Source organism: Peromyscus californicus, unplaced genomic scaffold (assembly GCF_007827085.1).
Source record: "Peromyscus californicus insignis strain IS unplaced genomic scaffold, ASM782708v3 Scaffold_3__1_contigs__length_106647218, whole genome shotgun sequence".
In the NCBI taxonomy this organism is placed as follows: domain Eukaryota; kingdom Metazoa; phylum Chordata; class Mammalia; order Rodentia; family Cricetidae; genus Peromyscus; species Peromyscus californicus.
In genome coordinates, this window is record NW_026294551.1 from 93,563,267 (window position 1) to 93,584,749 (window position 21,483).

Sequence of the window (21,483 nt, forward strand, 5' to 3'; positions counted from 1 at the left end):
GGCAGGGATGATGAAGCTTCGGGCGTGCCCACAGCTAGCGCCAAGGGAAAGGTGGAGCTGGGTGGCTCCCGGCAGGCAGCGCACAAGGACCCTGCGGTGCCCTCCCTCACTGAATGTCCGTTCTCATCTGGAATTCAGATGGATGGCATGACTCACTCCGCGTAACTGCATTTCCTATCCTGGATATTTTTTTTTTCAAAATGATTTGCTCCCCATAATTAGATCCAGACCGTATTGTTCTTCCTTTTTCACAAGCGCTAGGGAGCTGAGGCGCCAACTGCTCAGACTGTGCCGCGCTCCTGGGTGCTCTGAGCCAGACCTTTAGGACCACATTATTCGCTGAGCTTATCATAAATCTGGACTCAGTCACCAGTGACTTCAGTTAGCCGCCACAAATGTAGTTATTAAAGGCTGCTCGGCCCAGATTTTGCAGGGGTGGAGGTGTAGAAATAATCTTTTAAATTCAGCCATATAAAACGTGTGCTACAATAAAATTTAACTGCCGGCATCAGTCATCACCTGCCACCCCAAAGGGCCTCCTCAGCCCCTGAGTGCACTTCTTGGTATTAGTATCCTTAAGATCCATCTTCCCGATTCGGACTATTTGGCAAATTAAGTAAATCTTATCCCTGTTGAGGTCTTTGTTTCCAAGATCCTGTAAGGACAGGAAAGAAAACAGTTACAATCACGTGTTTAATAAAAACAAGTAAAATAGGAACAAAGCAGTGGCCATTTCTAAGGAGTGTGTTTACCACTGTAATGTCACCATTAGTCTTAGGAAAGGTAAAAACTGAAGTCACCACAACCTTTGGACAGATAAGGACCCAGTCGAGACCCTGAGTGGCAGGATTCTCAAGATTCCATCCTGCATCATCTCATCTGACCCCTGGCAGTTCTCTCAAGTACCTCTAAGATGATGCTATTTTTGCATCCCCCTTCCCCTTATAAGAACACTTCCTCTGGATCATGACTTTGGTCCTTGGTGACCCTGAGATCAAAATTAGTAACTGAAGCTGCATCACAGAGGCATGCCCTGAGCATCTCAGCATTCTACTGCAGTGTATTTAGATGTCCTATCTTCATGGGGCTCCCTGCCAGCTAGGCTGAGCTAGGGCAGAAGCAGCAAGATGTGCATGCTATTATGTTGGCTTAGACAGTCAACCCTGGGCCTACTCTTGCTGGGGAGCAGCTTACCCTCTGGGCTAATTCTCTTGTGAGCATATATGCACAGGGAACAAGCTACCAGCTCACATCAGAGCCAGGGCCCAGGCAGAGCAGCCAGCCCCAGTCTCTCACTGTGAGTGGTATGAGAAGAAGGGAATGCAGAGGAGAGAGTCTCTGGGTATAAGACAAGGCCCTGACATGGACCACATCTCCCTAAAAGGAACCTGGCCGGTTAAATTTCATGTGCTGATTTGGCTAAGCTACGATGTATAACTGGTCAAACACTGGTCTCAATGTTGCTATGAAGGTATGAACCTCCTCAGTTGACTTCAGTGAATGAGGTTCCCTTCCATAACATCCATGGGCCATGAACGTTAAGGTTCATAACAAAATCTGAGTTTTCCTACAAAAGGAGGAATTCTGCTCCAAACTGTACTCTACTTCCCCACAGATTCAAGCACCTATCTTCTAGATTGTTCCTGAAACCCCAGTCACTAAGGAAGCCTCCTTTCACCAGCTGGCAGAGTGGACAACGGCTCCTCCATCCCTGGGGTCACCCCGATGGGCAGGGAGAAAGAGAGGCAGAAGAACAAGGGTAACCTGAGAAAGCCTGCTGCACCTGCACCCAGCAGGGCTCCTCCAACCATTCCTCTCTAGAACCTCCTGGGTACTCATCTTTGGAAGCCATGCTGATTATTTTTTTTAAATGTCTCATCCCCCAACAACTTCAACAGCTCCCTGTTTCCTGCCCATTAGTGCTCATCTTTCCAAGTTGACATGAAAGGGCTAGACATAATACAGCCAGCTGTCCTCACCAGCTGATTCCTCACTATTCTCTCTATTTTTATCCACCAAGATTGCTTTATTGCTCTGGAGATATACAATTCTCTCTCTCTCTCTCTCTCTCTCTCTCTCTCTGGATCTTTCCTTTTAAACACACCTTCACCCTAAATGCCTGCCTCTTATTCCTCTGTATGATCAAGTTCTCTCCATCCTTAACATCTCTGTCCTCAGCCATTTATAATACACTCCATTCTTAATTACTTCTCCCCTATGTCAAGATTTTCTTTTTTATATTTTTGAAATATTTAGACTTGTGTCTCTGTGAGACATTTAGGAGCCTCTGGGGCCTTGACACCAGAAAGGTTTCTGCCAACACACAATTCCTGCTCTGAAGTCCTGACCTCAGTACCTCAGAGCATGACTACATTTAGAAATCAGCCTTTGAAGAGATAAGGTGGTTAAAACAGGGTCATTAGAGTGGGTTAATCCACTGTGATATCTGTTTTCACAAGCAGAGGAGACTAGGAGACACACACACACACACGTACACACACACATACACACACACACACACACACACACACACACACACACACACACACACGCTCACATGCATCCATGCACACACAACCAGGAAAAAGGAAGAAAGGTGCTGTCTACAAACCAAACAATAGAACTTAAAATAAGCATCGCTCACTATAACAACAGGTGCATCAGCATGCCTTTCCCTCCTCAGTCCTCTCTCCCGAAGCTTCAGACTGAGTTAGAGTGTAGGAGGCCTCATGATACACCCCATTTTCCTACTGCAGGCCAAGGAGGGGAAATTCTCAGGAAGCAGATGGAGGAGACATCAGCCATCAGCCAGCCAGAACCATACACCAGCTTCTCAGGCCCAAGGAGCCACAACCCTGACCCCAAATAGGAGACCAGAGAGAGCAAGCACCCAGAGAGTAGAGAAAGAAGGCCAATTAGTGCCACAGCTGCCAGGTCATAGCGCTGTCCGTCTTAAGTAAACATCACTATGACACCCAGTTGGAAGTGGCTCGCAGTCATACAGCATCATGTCACCCTGCTTTGATTGCCTTTGGATTTGGATTGCTTTCTGACGTTGCTGCTGTGTATTTGCTCATTTGTTTATTTATTTTATGTTAGTAAACTTTATTTTGTGTTAATTCATTAATTAATTTTAAAAATCTACTTTCCTGCAGTCTGAAGCAGAGGAAAGAGGACTGGGAAGGGAAAGGCATGCTGATGACCTGGTAATTGCAGCAGACAATGCTTATTCTAAGTTCTATTGTTCAACTTCCCCTACCCCCAAATGTTGGAATTTTGTAAGACCAAAGTATAAGGGTTTTTTAATAAAACTAATAAAAAATGAATTAATTTGATGTCAATTATTATTAATAATTTATGATTATTTCAGGACCCCCACCAGTGGACCTGAGAGCAGAGGCTATCAGCGTGCTGGCTGCTGTACCCTAGCAGCAGGCCCTGAGCTTACATGTGGCTCTTGAATCCATACAAAACACAAGAGCACCATGACCTTTCAGATTCCCAAATGAAGCTGTCAGTCATCTCAAGCGAGGGAAGCATCAGTCTGTCCAACCAATCAACTGAAGGTCTCAAGTTCACTTGTTCTGCGGAGCAGAGGTGTGGCACCACAGAATTCTGTGATGCCAGACTTCCATTCTCACTAATCCTGTGTGCCACAAACTTGCCCATGCCCTTTCCTTCAAGCTCATATCACGGATTGGTCCTCTGCACAGCAAAGCACTGATTGATTCCCTGTCCTCCCCCATCTCATGAAACATATGTCTCCTGGTTTAATCACGGAGCCCTGTGGGACTCTCCTATTTATCAAGCAAATAAATAGGCTCCTCCTTCTAACTAGTACAGATATACAAGATTGAAGCACATTTGTATATGCCAAGAAAACTCTGTCTAAGCAATTAGGACCTATGATCCCACTCCATGCCTCTGGCCTATTTTTTCAGGAAATAACAAACAAAATAAATCAACTATACCCCAATCTAATCACAATGTAACACAAGACACTGCACTTAATGGGCTGTAACAGGAAAATTATTGTAGAGCAAGGTAGCTTAATCTAGCGTGTCGGTCACTTCTGGATCCAACTCATCGGTTTGGTCAATGCCAAAACCCATCCCAGCTCCTCCTCCGTAATTTCCCTGTCTAATGCAGGCAACTGAGCAGAGAGGCATGTAGCATTCTCCCCAAAGGAGCTTGCACACAGTGCTTGCATCCTTAGTGAAGAATGGACAGGACAGAGAGGTCTCTGCTTGAAATTATAACCCTTGTCTCATTCTGTTCACTACTCAGAGCTAAAGGGTCAAGTTCACTCTCAGAAATAACCCATCCAGGCTGGAGAGATGGCTCAGAGGTTAAGAGCACTGGCTCCTCTTCCAGAGGTCCTGAGTTCAATTCCCAGCAACCACAGGGTGGCTCACAACCATCTATAATGAGATCTGATGCCCTCTTCTGGCATAAAGGTGTACATGCAGATAGAAATAACCCATCCAAATAACAATTGATTTTATCCTTCTACATATAAGTCACGTTTATTAAGTATTAGTATTTGGAAGGATGGTCCGAAGGACTTGCCAGATCCTTAGCTACCTGTGGCTTAATGATATTCAGAATGTCCAACTGACTAAGGTAGCCAATGTTCTTGAAAGATCCTAATTTTTTTTCCTGATGTATTTTAGAAGTGTTCTCATAAAGGCCTGAACCGAAGAAAGAAAATTAGATTTACTGTGAATTAACTAGAAAATCAAAAATAGCAGCTTCTGTGCCCTGGTCACCTAGCCATTGCTGATCAGGGAGCCACGCTTGCTTACACGGCACTGTGTTGTCAGTGTGTAAGGGGGTGAGAAAGATAGGGAGGGGAAAGAGCAAAGGAGAAGACCCATCTTCCTAGTGACATCTTCAGGACACACGATGACTCCATGAGCAATGAATCCCTATATAAAGCCAGAACACACCTCTGCATGGGGCCTCTGCTCCATCCTGATCAATGCCCAACCAGCCGCTTTCCCAAGGCCAGATCATTGGGTGTGTAGAGCACAGTGAACAGAGAATGCACACTCACCGTGAGTGAACAGAGAATGCACACTCACCGTGAAGACCACCTTCAGGTTATTGAGCATCTCAATCTCCTTTGGGAATCCTTTGCTGCCCCATCGTACCAGGTAGTTCTCACTGTGGGAGGAAGAGTAGCAGCCTGTTACAGGTGGGGCATCCATTCAAAGACACGCATGAGCATCAGCTACGTTTTCAGCACCGTAGTCTAGTGGCTACTGGAGACGGGGCAGTGTTTGAGGAAGATCTTTTCCTCTGAAGGATCAGTTATGTTGGGAGACAGACATTAAGCGAGGGAAGAATTATGAACATATGTGTATCTATGCACACCTTTCCTCCCCAACTACTAAGAACTTTCTGGCACAGCTGCCTAACATTTTTGCCGAGCAGCTGCATACTCTGTAGAGGTTATTGACAAAGTCAGAGATGAGAAAGGAAAATATTTTAGCAGACTCAACAGCACTCAACAACACCAAGAGCACTTCTCCCTTTCCAGTCTGTTCTCTCTCTGAGACTGAGCTGGGATTTGGATTTTTGAAGTTATCCTTTGAATGTACAACTGTTTCTACATTCTGATAGAACATCTTACTGTGATGGACTGTACAGTTGTTACCTTTGATACATTTAAATAAACTATTCTAGTGTTATTTGCCAACCACATAATAATGATATGCAAGTGTGCTGTAACATTCAAGATGTTATAAGAATGCACATTGAAAAGTCTTGCCCTAGTCTGGGTGGTTAGAGACATCTTTGCTAAGGAAAACACATGTAATCACATTGAGCATGGACTAGAAAAGGTTTCAGGTGAGGTAAAGTTGTATGCAAAAGTCATAGGAAGAGTCTAAGAAAGCTTTATGAGTTAAATTGTATGGGAAAAAATATAAAGAGAACCAGAGTAAATGGGCCTTGTAGATCATTTGGGATTTTGACTCTATCTTAAAACTAATGGAGGGGGCTGGATCAGGGTTTATGAGTACTTGCTGTTCTTGAAAAGGACCCAGGTTTGGTTCTCAGCACCCACATGCAGAAGCTCACATTGGCATGTAACTCCAGTTCCAGGGTATCTGACACCCTCATCTGGACTCTGCAGGCATCTTCACGAACGTGGTATGCATACAAATAGGCACACACATGCCAGGCAGTGGTGGCACATGCCTTTAATCCCAGCACTTGGGAGGCAGAAGCAGGCGGATCTCAGTGAGTTCGAGGCCAGCCTGGTCTACAGAGTAAGTTCCAAGACAGCCAGGACCATTACATTTCATACCTTGTCTTGAAAAAATAAAACAAAACAAAACAACAACAACAAAACCCCAAAGAAACAAATAGGCACACACATACATGTAAAATAAAACAAACTTTGAAGAAAACTCTAAAGTGATGGAAATTCAGTGAAGAATTATATGAGGGAATGGTGACAACCCATCACTCAGAGATCCCACAAGACTCAGGCATCATCATTTGCCATCAACCACATACACCCTGTGTGGTGAGGACTACCTGGTCCACCAGGCCAGAAAGACTGAGGAGGGGTTAGTACTAATGTTACTTAGAAGCATAGAACACTTTGCTGAGTTGAGTCATTAGATGTTCTATGCCATCCAGAAGCATACAGTTGGTGCCAAATAAATGCCCACTAATTTGAATTAAGAAAATTAAAATAATATAGCTAAATTCAATCCAGTAGGCAGCATAAAAGAATTCAATCAAGTGAAAGAAAACTGCCTTACTTAGATTCTCTCTCTCTCTCTCTCTCTCTCTCTCTCTCTCTCTCTCACACACACACACACACACACACACACACACACACACACACACACACACCTTCCTTCAACTCAGAATGGTACTAGTTTGTTTGGAGTTTTATTGTTAGGTTATTGTTTTTGTTTTTGCTTATTTTGAAAACAGTGGGTATTGAAGCCATGGGCTTGTGCATGCCCGATAAGTGCTCAGCTACAGAGCTATACCCTCGGTCCTGTTGTTGTTGTTAATTAGGTCTTGCTAAGTTTCCCCGAGTGGCCTTGAACTCACAATCCCTTTGCCTCAGTCTCCAGGATAGCTGATACGACAAGCCTACTCCAGCCAGCCAGACTTACTCACAATGTTAACCAGAGTAGCTGGAACAAAACTAGAGAAGGACGTGGAACCTAGAGCACATGGGGTCCAGCCTTCAATCAACCAATAGTCAAAACACAATCAAACTAGGTATACAATTTCATTTTTTTTTTGTAAGAGCTAAAATTTTCAGTGGGATTGATAGCAAACTATCCAAGGAGGCTCTGTCAAAAAAATTTAAATGATTCCCCTTGGTTATTTATGGATTGCTCTTATTGAAGTACCTGGGTTCAGTCCAGTACCTTTCATCACATGTAGCCATCCCCTTTCTGACCAGCCTGCTACATCTAAACAGCAGGCACCAGCAATTTCCTTCGGAGAGAAATGTAATCATAAATAAGAAAAGCAATTTAGAGGGCTGAACTGCTCCCATCCATTCTTGCTCAAGAAGAGCTGATGATAGAATCTTAAGGGTTGAGCCACTGACACAGGTGAGGAGGAAGGATTGTCCCATCCTCTTAAACTCTAGGGGACAGAAGCTCAGGACTGGCCTCATGCCCGGGCCACTGAGTTTTTGTCCTACAAAATTGTATTTTCAATTTCCAACCAGATCTCTTTGGGGATCCTGGGAACCTGGCCACAAGTGGTCCTGACATGGGAAGATCAGTACCAGACAAGTTGTCTCCAGGCCACATCTGAGCCCCCATAGAGGATGCCTTAACTTCTGATTGAGACAGCAGGTTAAGAGTGGGTAGAGTGGGTAGGAATGGAGATTTCACTTTGAGAAAGAGCGTCTAGGCCAAGTCAGACTAACACTAGGGTGTTCCAGGCCTCTCTTCTGGGCTTTGTTTTCACCTGTTCTGCATTTTCATGATCTTGGTGCTTTTGCCCCCACCCCCCTTTCTGCTCTTCCTAAGGGCTGCCCTGTGTCCCAGGCACTCTCAAAGGCATCACTCAGACACATCCCATAGAGCATATCATCCAGGGTGATACATCAGGGGGCAAAGCGGCCCTCCCTATGATCTATGGCCTCCCTCCACAAAGCTGGCTGAGCCCATCCATCATTGAGTGGGCCAGGGGGGCCAGGCACCCTCACCAAAGCAGACGCAAGTTGTCACATATCTAAGGGACACGGGGGTCCTAACAATGCTGTCAAGACCCTTTTTCACCGGTGCCTCCAACGCAATTTTTAGGAGATAGCAAGGAGCCGGTGACACACGACTCAAGGGCCCTAAAGGAGCAGGAACTAGTTTATTTCTAGTATCTAGTGGATGTGATCACGTATCTAATTCTAGCATCACATCCACTAAAACTGAGCCAGGTGAATGATAGGGACTTAGATGTATGATAAAGTCTAGCTTTCCACAGGAGTGGAGCGGAAACTCTGGTGGTAACCATAAAATATATGGTACAACTCATACCTGGGAGGCAAAATTAAATGGAATATAACTTGTCTTTGAAGTAAGGTGGGCATGGGTATAAGCTTCAGCTCTGTCATTTATAAACATGTGTGGCTTTGGGCATGTTTTCTGACCTCTTCAAGTTTCACCTTCTTACCCAAATTTCACTCTAGGATCAAATGAGACTGAATACAGACCTCGGCCAGTGCAGTCATCCTAGCTGAACATCCCTGCCACGTTTCACCATCTCTGTGGTTAACAGTTTAGAACCACTGTTAACTAAAGCACCACTATTCACTAGGCACTGCCTGTGACTTCGTCTAACCACCTCAACATTGAACTAGGAAAATGTCATTTTTCCCATAAACATGGAAAGAGCATAATCCAGCTCCATGTTAATATATCAAACAGGGACTATTGCTCCAAAACTCCCACTGCATAGAAACAGATAAGGATCACCTCACAGCAAGGATTGACTGAGCCACAAGCCCAGGGGAGGCGGATGGAGCCAGGGGTGACAATCTTCTTCAAGATTCCCAAAGGGATTTCCCCTCCTTGAGCTGAGGCACCCAGAAATTCCTTCACTTCCTCCATTCCCAAGAGCAGTCAATGGTACAGAGCCATGATGATAGCCCATTGGTATGCTGTGCCCATATTCACCTGTGCTTTTTCTCATTAAAGCCTGAAAGTAATGGCCCAGAGAGGTCAATGCTCACAGTTTGCAAGCAGCAGGCTCTGGGGTAAGACTGTTTAGCAGCCTCACTGGGGTTGAGGAAAATCAGACAGAAGAAGAGGGATATGAGCTTTTATGGAGGGTTGAGATTTTTCACCATTCATTTCTCCGCTCACATTTTAAGGACAGGTACTTTTGTTCTGCCCATTGCTATTTATCTGAATCTTGTAATTTTTTGTAACCAAAACACATTATCATAACCATAAACCCACTGAGAAAAGAAATCTGGGGGCAAATAGCACTTCCATCCAACTCCCACACCCTCCAAAGGAGTTCTCCCACACCTTCATTGAATGCTCAGTTTCTTTTCTGGCAGGAATTACTCCACAAAGAATGGTGGGAAGAAAAGATCTTCTGTGCACTGCCAAATCCAACTTCCCATAGGAGAGAAGCCAGGACACACTGAACACACTGACCTTATGACCCTTTGCTTGTTGGGGTCATAGAGGGACATGAAGAGCTCAGCATCCTCCCCAATTCTGCACACGAAGTTTCTCACAAAGACGTAGAGGCTGTGGGTGGGAGATGAGGAGATCCGAGAATACATCCCATAATCGGGCTGGTCTTTTGACTGAAGCATAGAAAGAAGAAGAAGAAAGGAAGATAAACAAGTTATCCCAGTACTACTTAAAACAACAGAACGCTGTGCAGAGTATGAGGAGCCCCTCCACTTAAGCCTGAATAGTTGAACATCCAGCCAGTTCAACCACCACAAGTGTCTGCAATCTGAGGGTTGTCACTTTGATCCTGCTTTCATCTTCCTATCTTGGGAGATGTCACCACTGACCCATAATTTCCCATGAAGTTAGTGGCATAAAAAGCACAAGCCATAAAGAAAACATATGATGTTTGTAAGTGCTTGTGTTTTGGCTAATTTCATGTCAACTTGACACAAGCTAAATTCACTTGGAAAGGAAGACTCTCAACTGAGAAAATCCCTCCATGGCATTAGCCCACAGGCAAGTGTGTGTGTCAAGAATGTTCTTGATTGCTAACTGAGAGAAGAGGGCACAGCCCACTGTGGGCAGTGGCATGCCTGGGCAGGTAGTCCTGAGTTGAATAAGAAAGCAGGCTGAGCAAGCTATGAGGAGCAGGATAGTAAGCAGCGTTCCTCCATGGCCTCTGCTCCTGTTCCTCCCTTGAGTGCCAGCCCTGACTCCCTTTAGTGATGGTGTGTGTCCTGTGAGTTGCAAGATGAAGTAAACCCTTTCCTCAAGATGCTTTTGGTCATGAGGTTTAACCACAGCAACAGAAACACTAAGACAATGCTCTTAGCAGTGTTATGCCAGTTGCACATGGGCAACTACCCGAACACCCTACAATCAGACAGTGATGTAGACCGTCAGCATGACCAGTGATAAACACATCAACATTAGGTCAGCAATAGCCTGGCTCAGCACTGAAAAGAACCAAAATGTTTATTAGTATGCATACTAAAACGAATTCCCAAAGCGATGTGCTAAGTCAGAAATGTCCAAGAGAAATAACACTGGATATTCTACTTGGAAACTCTAGAAGAGTCAGAAAAAGAGTACAAATTAGGGGTTGCTGGACTTAGGGATGAGGAAGGTGTGTGAAGAAGTTTGTCAGGAAGGTGGTAGCACTGTCTATATGCTAACTGTTGAGTGGAATATCCACCACCATGTATTACTAACATCCACTAAGTGACGCTCAGAGAGAGTGGTTTTTACTACATGATAGCAACGCCACCAAAATGCAGTTGCTTTCCAATAACTCACAGCGATTAGCCAGAGCCAAAGTCTATACATCTTTTTTTTTAAGTCTGTACATCTTAATGAACTATACAGTTAGAACCACCATTCCAAGACCACAGAGCTCCACATTAGATTCTTCGTTTTCACTATCAGATCTATTTTTATGCACTTATTCATGAATAATTGATTTTGGTGCATGATGTTTTTATTTACAGGTTTCTTAAAAACAAAGTTTTAATTAAGATAAAAATACACGGCAGCTAAAGTGACCATTTTTAAATGTAAATCAGACTTAATCTTCCTTGAAGTCTTTTGCTGGCTTGCCATGCTACTTAGACTGACATCTGAGCTCTTTCCCACAATCCCCCAGGCTGCTCTGGAGCCAGACTCTGCTGCCCACCTCTGCAATTCAGTTCACTCCACACAGCTGACCGTGCCTGCCCACACTGGACTTCAGAATTCCACCTTTCCTCAGTGCCTTTGCATTTGTTGTTTCCCCTGCCTGGAGCACCTGCTGCTTCCTCTTCCTGGAGCACCTGCTATTTCCCCTGCCTGGAGCAACTGCTATTTCCCCTGCCTGGAGCACCTGCTGCTTCCTCTTCCCGGAGCACCTGCTATTTCCTCTGCCTGGAGCACCTGCTATTTCCCCTGCCCGGAGCACCTGCTGTTTCCTCTGCCTGGAGCACCTGCTATTTCCTCTGCCTGGAGCACCTGCTATTTCCTCTGCCTGGAGCACCTGCTATTTCCTCTGCCTGGCCACCAGATCCCCTCAGTACTGGTGGCTTCCACATTATTCCTTCACTCCTCCAAGAGACCTTTCCTGCCCAAACCTTTAAGAGCAACCCCTGACTCACAGTGTCTACTTTATTGTATTTTATCATTAGCTGCAATTAATTTTTAACTAATTAATTTACATTTTGCTATCTTTCTTCTCTTCTTTACTCTAGAACCTAAAAGCTCCGGGATTGGGAAACATGCCTGGCATTTAACTACTTGTGAGATGCATGCCTGATGACTTACAGATCTAAGTACACAAACTTAATAAAGCCTGCATTATTACTGATCATCTCAGGTTGTAGGACAGGTGGCCCTTTGAATGACACAGTGCAGTCCATTGGCCTATTATATTTTAAGTTTAGGATGTGCTAAATGCCAGCTTTGCTTGGCCAAAGCCTCCAGAACGAAGCTCACCATCTCTTCTTTGATGCGCTCTGTGATCTTTTCAGTAGCCTCCTCATGAGCATGGAACAAGCTGATGATGCTGGTGTTATCAGGGTCCAGTATGTTTCCATCTTCATCTCTGACAATCAGATCGAGCTCAAGGATTCTGTAAGGCAAGAACCGGAGGTAACACTCACTGTAGAGGCCTTTAGGGTGTCTTCTGCAGCAAAGGGTTGATTAAAAGCTAAAACCTCTAGGAAAAGGGAAATGGCTAAGTAAACTGATCAGTAATGGAAAACTAGGGAGTGGAGTTTGAAAGTGTATCGTTTGGGGGCTGGTGAGATGGCTCAGTCAGGAAAATGCTCTTTCCAAGCAAGGGGACCTGAGTTAGAGTCTCTGAAGCCACAGAACAAAAGCAGGTATAGTGGCAGATGCTTGTAATCCCAGCGCTGGAGAAACAAGCAGATCCCTAGTGCTCACTGGCTGGCCAGCCCAGTCAACTTGGTGAGTTCTCGGCCAGTGAAAGACCCTGTATAACACAAATAAATGAGAATCGGTGGATGGAGCTTGAAGAAGGACACTTCAGGTTGTCCTCTCGCCTCTGTCTGCATCTGCACACACATGTGCATCTGCGTACATGAAAGCATTCACACACAAAAATAGTATGTAGTTTTGGCATGTCTAGTGAAATATCTCCATGAACAAAATAAAACGTGGAAAAATAGTGTATTTTATGTGAAATAAATCAAGCCAGAGAAAACAGAACAATGACAAACCTAGTCAGATGTGTGTCCTAGTTGTGTGTATAAGAATAGCTATGAACAAAGATCTAGATGCAAAAAGGACCTAACCACAGATATGGGTTACCCAGGAAAAAAGCAGAGTGCCTGGGGCTGGGAGACCTGGAGAAGTCAAAGGAAGCATTTACAGTATCTCAGATTGTTTAATGTTTTACTACACACACACACACACACACACACACACACACACACACACACACACACACATACACACGGAGGAGGTATTCCTATATCATTCAACAAATAAGTGAAAATGGTTGTGGGGGTCAAACAATCTGAGATACAGTGATTGCTACCCACTGCCTGCTCTTCAGCTGCTTGGCTTCAGGCCACAGGCTTTCACTTCTTTGGTATTGATCTGTGTCAACAGCACCCGTCACTCTGCCTGTCATCGGAGACACCAACAGCACTGACAGGAAAGTCACAAGCATCAACTATCTTCAGCCGTGGTACACTCACCACCCCCCACAACCCTGAAAAGCAGGTTCTGTTAGTAGTCCCATTTTCCAGATTTGAAAGAGGGAGCTGGTTAGTTTTCTCGAAATCACAGTGTTGATACAAGCTAACCCAGCCCCCCGCCTGCTCTCCGACCCTCTGCTGTAAACTTTTCTGCTCCTGGGAGCAGTGTGTGGATTGGCCCGGAGGAGGAGGCAGTTGGCAGGTTGTAACTTGAAGCTCCTCTTGCCCTTGACCCTGGTTAGAGAGTGTCAATCATCCATGCTCAGAAGAAAGGTCAGAAGAGCTGGAGGTTCAGAGAAGGCCAACAGTCATCTTGCTAGGTCCCATCACAACATACCAGACTTCAGAAGGACATCAAGGGCAAACGAAGGAGATTACGTCTTCACTCTTATTTAAGCACCAGAATTGGAGGTACACCTTGCATCTCATCCAAATACAAACAGGAGAGAGCCAAGGATCACCCATTTGGACATTCATTAGGAAATTAACTCCCAGCTAGATATGACTCATAACATTGCATGGCCATGCTGCCCAGACAGCGATGCCAAGGGGGATAAATGCACTCAGCTAATGCTGAGCAGAGGCTCATGTGACCTCAGAAAAGATGGAGCAGAGCCGATACATAATTTAGCCTCCAGATCTCTCTAGCTCTTCCCCTCAAAATTGATCAAAGTGGATTCAGTTCTGAAGTGAATGAATAAAACATCCTCCCAGGTCCAGCTGTCTTGGGACTTTGAGAAGTCATTTGAGGTTTTCCCGTTGCTTGGATATGGAAGAGCTTGTCCACTGTCATTCTCTCTTAGAACCTGGGAGCAGCAGAGGGTGTCTTTCAAGTGGACACCTCTGTACTGAATCAGCATTTATTCATTTTGGGGAACAGGATGTTTTGATGTGGTCTCCTCAGGAGGGAGCCCCATTGCTCTCTTCTGTTCAAGAAAGTAATACTACAGATCTGAGGAGGGGTACGACAGGAAACCCTCCCCCACCCCATAAATATTTTTAAAAGAAAGAGCATAAAGGAAATCTATACTAGATTTTGCCAAGCTCACTATTACACACTGAACAAATCCAGGCTGCTCTACGAGGCCCTCAAGGCTCCTTCCTAACTTGTCTGCATTCATCACCCATTTCCCTGACCGTTGCTCTGAGTTTCTCATGGCCACTTGTTAACCAGACCTTCTGGTTGTTGTGACCAAATGTTTTAGGGAAACAGATTTTGCCTTGGCTCACCAATTCAGGTGTCAGCCCATCATGCTGGGGACATGATGATGGAGCAGTACAGTTCACATTATGGTGGCCTTGAAGGAGAGAAAAGGGGATCCAGGCTGGGAGCAGGGTAAGATGTAGCTCCCAATAACATATCCCATAGACACCTACTTCCTCTCATCACCTCCCAATAATGCTGCCATACTATGAATCCATCAAGGAATTAAAACAGTCTGAGTCCTCAGGATCCCTGGTAACACCTTCACAGACACACTTGAACTAACGTTTTATTAATCCTCAGCATTTAGTAATCCAATCAAGTGACAGTCGAGATTAACCACTGCAACCCTTCACCTCGTGTCCTAGTTAGTTTTAATTGTCAGCTTGACCACCTAGAGTCACCAGTTGAGGAACTTCCTAGAGCAGGTTGGCCTATGCCAGTGGCTCTCAGGTCATGACTTCCACAGGGGTTGCATATCAGATATTTGTTATGATTCATAACAGTAGAAAAATTACAATTATAAAGTAGCAATGAAATAATTTTATGGTTGGGGGTCACCACAACATAAGGAACTATGTTAAAGGATCTCAGCATTAGGGAGGTTGAGGACCATTGGCCTATGCATATGTCTGTGGGGAACTATCTTGATTACTAATTGATGCAGGAGGCTGCAGCCCACTGTGGGTAGCACCATTCCCAGACAGGTGGTTCTGTGCTACCTAAGCATGAGCCTATGAGTGAGTGAGCCAGAAAGCAGAATTCCTCTATGAATTCTCCTTCAAGCTCCTGTTTGAGTACCTGCCTTGAATTCTCACAGTGATGGACTGTGCCCTAGAAGTGTAAGCCACATAAATCCTTTTCACTTTTGAGTTGCTTTCGGTTAGAGTGTTTCCCATAGCAACAGAGGAAATTGGAACACCCAGGAAGTGACTTGTTACTTGTCAGTCAGGGCAGTTGTCACCCACTTCGTTTCCTTATCCCTCTTGTCTATGTGCACTCCACTCTTGATAGGTAGGTATGTCTTCTCACCCAAAGTGTCTCTTGGCTTCTCTGCCTCCCTCACTAAGCCACACAGACCCTTGGGGAAGAACACAGGACGGAAGCACTTGGACTCTGGAGCTATACTACCCAGCTGCTGCCTCTGTAGTCAAAGCACCTAGTACCCTGTGAGCCTCAGTTTCCTTGTAGAGAAATGCTGATGGTGGTAGTACCCACCTTCTAAGCTCACTGTATGATGAGCTGAATTAGTATATGGGAGGTGATTAAAATATTCCTGCCCAATGGAGAGTACTCAGGAAGCTGCCACCAGTGCTCCGTATCTGCTCACTTCTGTTTCACATGGAGGCTGTAGTACACATTGCATAAGTCTGTATCCAAAGACACTACCCTACATACAATGGAAGTCTGATATCTGAACAGTAGAATGCAGGGACTCAACATCTTTCCCAGACTCAGATCCATCTGCTCTGATGTTCTTTTTGCTGCCTTGAAGTTCTGTCCAGATGCTGGCCTCCTGGATGCAAGGAAGCCATCCATCCTGTACAAGAGCCACAAGTCCAAGATACTAGAGCAACAGTAGAGTGCCCAGTTCTCTCACTTCCAGCTGAAGTCGCAGGCAAGGGGAGCAAGAAGCAAAGGACCCCTGAGCTCAGGCCCCCGGTCTCCGTGGTAGGACATCCGTCGCTCCCCCAAAGGGAATGGCTGAAACTGAAGACTCCAGACTGGGCTAGGGACCGTTACAGAGGGGAGCCTAGTTTAGAGGGAGCTGTCTTCCTCTCCCCTCTCTCACTGTCACCCTCCACTCATTCACTTACCACTGTGGGAGAGCCCCCCCCCCCCCCAGCACAGAGTCGGAGATGACTCAGACAGCCATGGATTCAGAGGACAGAGGATGATTGGCTCTTCCGGGTATTCAGGGGCTCAGGAATACCTACCACAGCCAGAGGGGCAGTAAGGGAACTGAGGAGGACTTCCTCTAAATGATGGTCATTTCTACCACCCTAGACCTTCTCAGGAGACCCACTGAGGAAATAAAGTCTGAAGATTATTCTGCAAAGCAGAAAACACCCTCAGTTCCCACAGGCTCAGCTGCAACTGTGCTCATCTGAAGACACTAGTAGACCCATAGCAGAAGCAGCTGCATGGAAAACCCTATCACTGTGGGATGACATGCTGTGGAAATAAATTTGGACACACTTCCAAGATGCCATCAGGGGTCAAGCAGAGGGACAAGCTTCTGGGATGGGAAGCAGGTGACCACTGGCCTCGGCTTTCTACATTGGAGCCTCATCCTGGTGAACTCGATGAAGGCAAGAGAGCCTAACTGACTACCAAGGAATGTCCCCCTATTCTCTAGAGACTCCCCCTCAGGCCCAGGGTTCAGCTCCCCTCTCTGCAGTCTCTGAACATGCAATGATCTCTCCTATACCTCGATGGCCCCCTTTGTGTCAGCTTAAAACCTCTTTATCCTTCAAAACCCAAGGACCATCTCCTTCAAGGAGCTTCCCCTAGTTTCCATCTCCAAATCTGTGAACAGCATTCTTGCTTCCTCAGTTATCAAACTCATGACAATACACAGATGTTCGCTCATCACATACTCCTAACTGGACTGTAGCCCTGGGTAGCCCTTAATGAATAGGGACTTTCATTTCTGCAGTACCCACACATAGGAGGAAATCAATCTAATTATAATTGCTTCACACATTTATGTTGAAATAAGTGAAAATATGCATAGGAGTGTGGACATTGAAAAAAGGAGAGAGGGGCTTTATAGTTTTCCAATAGCACAGGTCTATACTCTGCCAGTCTACACCCTGTCGGTCTACACCCTGCCGGTCTACACTCTAGGGGTCTATACCCTGTCGGTCTACACCCTGGGGGTCTACACCCTGCTGGTCTACACTCTAGGGGTCTATACCCTGTCGGTCTACACCCTGCTGGTCTACACCCTGCTGGTCTTCACCCTGTTGGTCTACACCCTGCTGGTCTACACCCTGCTGGTCTACACTCTAGGGGTCTACACCCTGTCGGTCTACACCCTGCTGGTCTACACCCTGGGGTACCATTGACTAGCTATGCAACTCTGAAAATCTAACTTCATTCCTTAAAAAATGAGTTATTTTATTTTTAATTGGTGTTCGTGTGTGTGCACATACATGCACATGTGTGAGTGCAGATGCTCTCAGAGTCCACGAAAGAGGGTTGGATCCCCTAGAGCTGGCATTATAAGCATTGTGAGTCACCATGTATGTGTTGGGAACTAAACTGGCATCCTGTGTAAGAGCAATGAGTAATTTTTTTTTTTTTTTTTAGATAGGGTTTCTCTGTGTAGCCCTGGCTGTCCTGGAACCGCTTTGTAGACCAGGCTGGCCTCAAACTCAGAGATTTGTCTGCCTCTGCCTCCTGAGTGCTGGGATTAAAAGTGTGTGCTATCACCACCCCGCTATAATAAGTGCTCTTAATTCTGGAGACATCTCTCCAACCCAACCTCATGTCTTTAAGAGCCTCAGTTCCTTCATCCAAAATGAAGAATAAAATGAGAGTAATAAAACTACATGCCCTACAGAGTTATTGAAAGAATTAAATGAAACCATGTCTATAAGAAACTCAGCACAAAGCCTGGTGTTTAATAAGCGCCAATCAAGTGTTAGTTCTAACACTAACATTACTGCTACTGGTATCAGTGGACAGCCTTGCCTCAATTTGTTTCATTTTCTGTACAATGCCAGAGCATTCAGATATCAACCAACTCTTGCCTCTGTTTCCATTGGTAAACACTTCTGTAACTGTGTGAGTCAGCTGGAGGCGTGGGTGACTCCAAATGGGGGATGGGACAGTAAACCTCTCATCACGGGTTAAAGGGGAGCTTTGTCCACACAGAGGTAAAGGGGCAGCAAGCTGAAAGTGAATGAGCACAGCTACACTCCCCCGTCCCTCAGAAGTAGGTTAAATAGTGTCCTAAATCTGTGCAGAACCCAGTAATAGCGACTGCATAAGCAGCCTCCACTCTGCCTGTGTGCCCCTGGGCCCCGGGGTGTAATAACACAGACACACACGCAGGGAGAAGGTAACAGCCTTCTCCCAAATAGAAAGTGGCAAACTCCCAGTCTAAAAATGAAACCAGGTTTCTCTAAGGGAGAAGAGGAAGAAGGAGAGGCTGGGGAGGGAGCAGGTCTTCAGAGACAAGAGGTACTTGTTGCCGTAGTCGATCTTCGACGTGACCTTCTGCTTCAGCTCCTTCAGCTCATCCTTGGGAAGAGTTCCTGAGAGGAGCTGGGACCGCCATTCCATCAGGTCATACATCATGGACTGCACTTGAAGGAAGCGTTCCTTCTTGCTGGCCTATGAGACAGAAACAATGGTGAATGCCTACTCACACCAAAGATATTCAACAAGTTAGGCATCAGTCGTGAGTGAGGAGTGTGCCATCAGACCTCTCCCCCACCTTGCCCAGCTGTGAAGAGACAGAGTGATGCTCAGCTACTAATATATTCCTTCTCCTTGGGCCACTGGAATTTTCCAAAAGTGGAATTATTCCCAATCTCTTCCCAGTTAAAAAATAAAAATCTAACAGCCAGGGCTGGAAACATGGTTCAGCAGTTATTAACACTAGCTGCTCTTTAGAGGGCCTAGGTTTGATTCCCAGCACCCACACAGTGGCTTCTAACTCTCTGCATCCCCAGTTCCAGAGGCTCTGAACCCCTCTTTGGGCCTCTGCTGGAATAGACATGCATGCAGCACACAGACATTCACAGAGGCAAAATAGTCATACACATAAAATAAAACTAAAAATAAATCTAATAGCCAAAAGCTGATACTCAAAGACAGTCCGTTTTGCAAATATTTCCTTCCATTCATTTTGGTAAATACATAAGATAGCTAAAGAAACAGTTTTCTGACTTGTGTCCAAGAGAGGGGTTACAATTTGAATATGAAATGGCATGTATTAAATGTTTGCTCCTCACTAATGGTTCTTCTTTGGGAGGTGGATCATTGGAGGTTCTATCAAGTCTCTGACCCCACGTCCCACCTCTGCTTCCTGTCCGTCATGATGTAGACAGCTCTTCTCCTCCATGTGTTCCTACTGCGATGATGCCACGCCAAATCATGGAGCTAGAATCAATGACTGAAGCCATGAACCAAAACGAATCTCCCTACGCTTAAGTCATCTCTCTCAGGTAACTGGACAAGCTGAAAGTGGGAGAATTTCCAACACAAAGGGGCTTGTTGTACATGAACGTCATCATGAACACCTGCTATAACGGAGCTCCAGAGCTTGGGTCCTTTAAGACAGGGAACCAGAACTGTTTCTCTGATCGAAGCGGCTGTTGTTAGGGCAGCATGCCTAAGACATGGCTTCTGTGGGATGCAGGGTGGGTGGACAAAGATACAACGTCAAGCAACCCTGACCTATCATGTGACCCTCGTTTCTTTTCATCTTTAACAGAAATAGAAAGGCATAGTTTCCTCTTGCACGTTTATTATCGTGTGTGTGTGTGTGTGTGTGTGTGTGTGTGTGTGTGTGTGTATTACAGATGTGTGAGCAGACACATATGTACCACAGCATGTATATAGAGGTCAGAGGAAAGCCTTGGATGGTGCTCCTCTCCTTCTACAGAATCTTTTGCAGTTTTTCCTGCTGTGTATGCCTGGCTGGTCTGGGAGCATCCAGGGATTCTCTTAAATCTGCCTCCCATCTCACATTAACATTAGCAGTGCGGGGGCTGCAGATGATCACACTGCACATCTGACTTTTACACAGGGTGTGAGGATTCGAACTCGGGTCCTCTTGCCTGCACAGTAAGCACTTTCATCCACTGCGCCATCTCTTCAGCTCAACTCGTTGTTTAACAGAGAAGGAAGGTTTGGGACTCAGAGCTTTTTGATAGGTACTGTAATAAGCACCAAATAACAACACTTGGTTTCTGTTTTCTTGGTTGCTGGTCCTATTGCTGCGGTAAAATCCCCTGACAAATAGCAACTCAAGGGAGGGAGGATTTATTCCTGCTCATAGTGCCAAGTACAGTCCATCATGGCGGGAAAGTTAAGACAGCAGGAGCTTGAAGCATCTGGTCACATCTCATGCATAACCGGAGAGCAGAGAGCAAGGGATGCACACTAGTGCTCAGGTGAACCTCTGCCCAGGCAAGTGTTCTAACACTAAGTGCCATCCTTGGCCCATCTTGTTTTTACTGCACTTATTTGGAAAATGATCTTCTAACGATGCCAAATACTTTTACCTCTCCCTTAGGAAAAGTGTTGTAATATAATGAAAAACATATATATTTGACCTTTGTCTCTGGTTTAGGGCAGCGCTCATAAAGCCCTTAAAATACATACTAAACAACAGGAATGTCTTTCATGGTTTTGAAAGAGCTCTTTTCATCCATTGGTGGTTTTGTGTTAAAAATGTAACTTTGGTGGACCCCTAGATAGCTTTGGGATGGGGTCTGATGACCAGAAAAACCAGCCACATAATTGATTAGAGAGCAGAACTTTCAGCCCCACTCTGAGCTGCCTTATCTCTCCAATAGCAGATGATGCAATGCATTGAGTCTACATAATGCAACTTTAATTAAGACTCTTGAACAATAAGCTGCATGAGCATCCCAGGTAGTACTGACAGGGTGCATTAACTAGAGAGGACATGACTGCCCTACCTGTCTCTTCCATCGGGCTGACCCTGGATTTATATCTTTTTTACTAAAGTTGTCATCTTACGTATAGCACTTTCCTTATATCTGGGAAATTCTAATGAATCTTGAAACCTACCGTGAGAAAGGGGTCACCCAGGTGGGGATCCCGCAGTCTGTAGCCGACTGCAACAGAAATGCAGATGGCCTGGGGACCCTGGTTGTAACTGGCATCTGAAGTGAGGACTGGGTTAAGGAGTCTAAGGCCAACTCTA

The 21,483-nt window shown here is 45.4% G+C and overlaps 1 protein-coding gene across 1 annotated transcript in view; it reads right to left on the bottom strand.

Annotated features, from left to right (window-relative positions):
• Dock2 (dedicator of cytokinesis 2) overlaps nucleotides 1-21,483 on the bottom strand; it is a 419,530-nt gene that overhangs the window by 344,192 nt on the left and 53,855 nt on the right. The window contains exons 6-10 of the mRNA XM_052759023.1: nucleotides 18,769-18,917; nucleotides 12,141-12,276; nucleotides 9,651-9,805; nucleotides 5,085-5,166; nucleotides 520-655 (exon numbers count right to left, since the gene is read on the bottom strand). Of these exons, the coding sequence (XP_052614983.1) occupies nucleotides 520-655; nucleotides 5,085-5,166; nucleotides 9,651-9,805; nucleotides 12,141-12,276; nucleotides 18,769-18,917 (658 nt within the window). The remainder of the gene's footprint in view (nucleotides 1-519; nucleotides 656-5,084; nucleotides 5,167-9,650; nucleotides 9,806-12,140; nucleotides 12,277-18,768; nucleotides 18,918-21,483) is intronic.